This window comes from Antrostomus carolinensis, unplaced genomic scaffold, assembly GCF_000700745.2.
Source record: "Antrostomus carolinensis isolate BGI_N321 unplaced genomic scaffold, ASM70074v2 scaffold25902, whole genome shotgun sequence".
NCBI lineage: Eukaryota > Metazoa > Chordata > Aves > Caprimulgiformes > Caprimulgidae > Antrostomus > Antrostomus carolinensis.
The window spans coordinates 14,927-15,361 of NW_010299325.1; the positions used below are offsets into that span (position 1 = coordinate 14,927).

At 63.4% G+C, this 435-nt stretch overlaps 1 protein-coding gene across 1 annotated transcript in view; it reads left to right on the top strand.

Moving 5' to 3' along the window:
- LOC104520939 (cadherin EGF LAG seven-pass G-type receptor 3-like) overlaps positions 1–435 on the top strand; it is a gene marked incomplete at its 3' end in the record, with an annotated part of 16,308 nt that overhangs the window by 8,375 nt on the left and 7,498 nt on the right. Inside the window, 1 exon segment of the mRNA XM_029083687.1 lies at positions 1–186. This exon segment is cut by the window's left edge and continues 112 nt beyond it. Within this exon segment, the coding sequence (XP_028939520.1) occupies positions 1–186 (186 nt within the window).

The window sequence follows — 435 nt, forward strand, 5'->3', positions numbered from 1 at the left end:
GCCTCGGTGACAGCAAAGGCACGAGCAGGGTGTTTGGGACTGTAGGGCAGTGCAAGCCCCAGGGGACAATACAAACCCTGTCCTTCTCCAGCCGTTCGCCCCGGGAGGAGGCAGGTTCGGCTCCTAACTGTTGTCGCTTCTCTCCCCGGTTCTCTCGCCCTCCGTGCTCAGGCTTGAGGGGTGCAGGTAAGGTTGTTCCCATCTCCTTCCCCCTGTGCTGTAAGGGCTGTGCCACGTGGCTTTCCCTCCCTGCTCCCTGCCTGGCACCCTGCACACCCCTGCGCTTTCCCCGCTGCTTCTGGAGCTGCCAAGTGTCTTCCCAACGCTTTGCCTGGCCTCACCGCTCCTACATGCTCTTCCCTGCTCCCAGCACACTAACCACCAGCACAAACCCGGCTGCAGCCGCATGCAGCCCCTGGCACCCGCTGTCCCCAG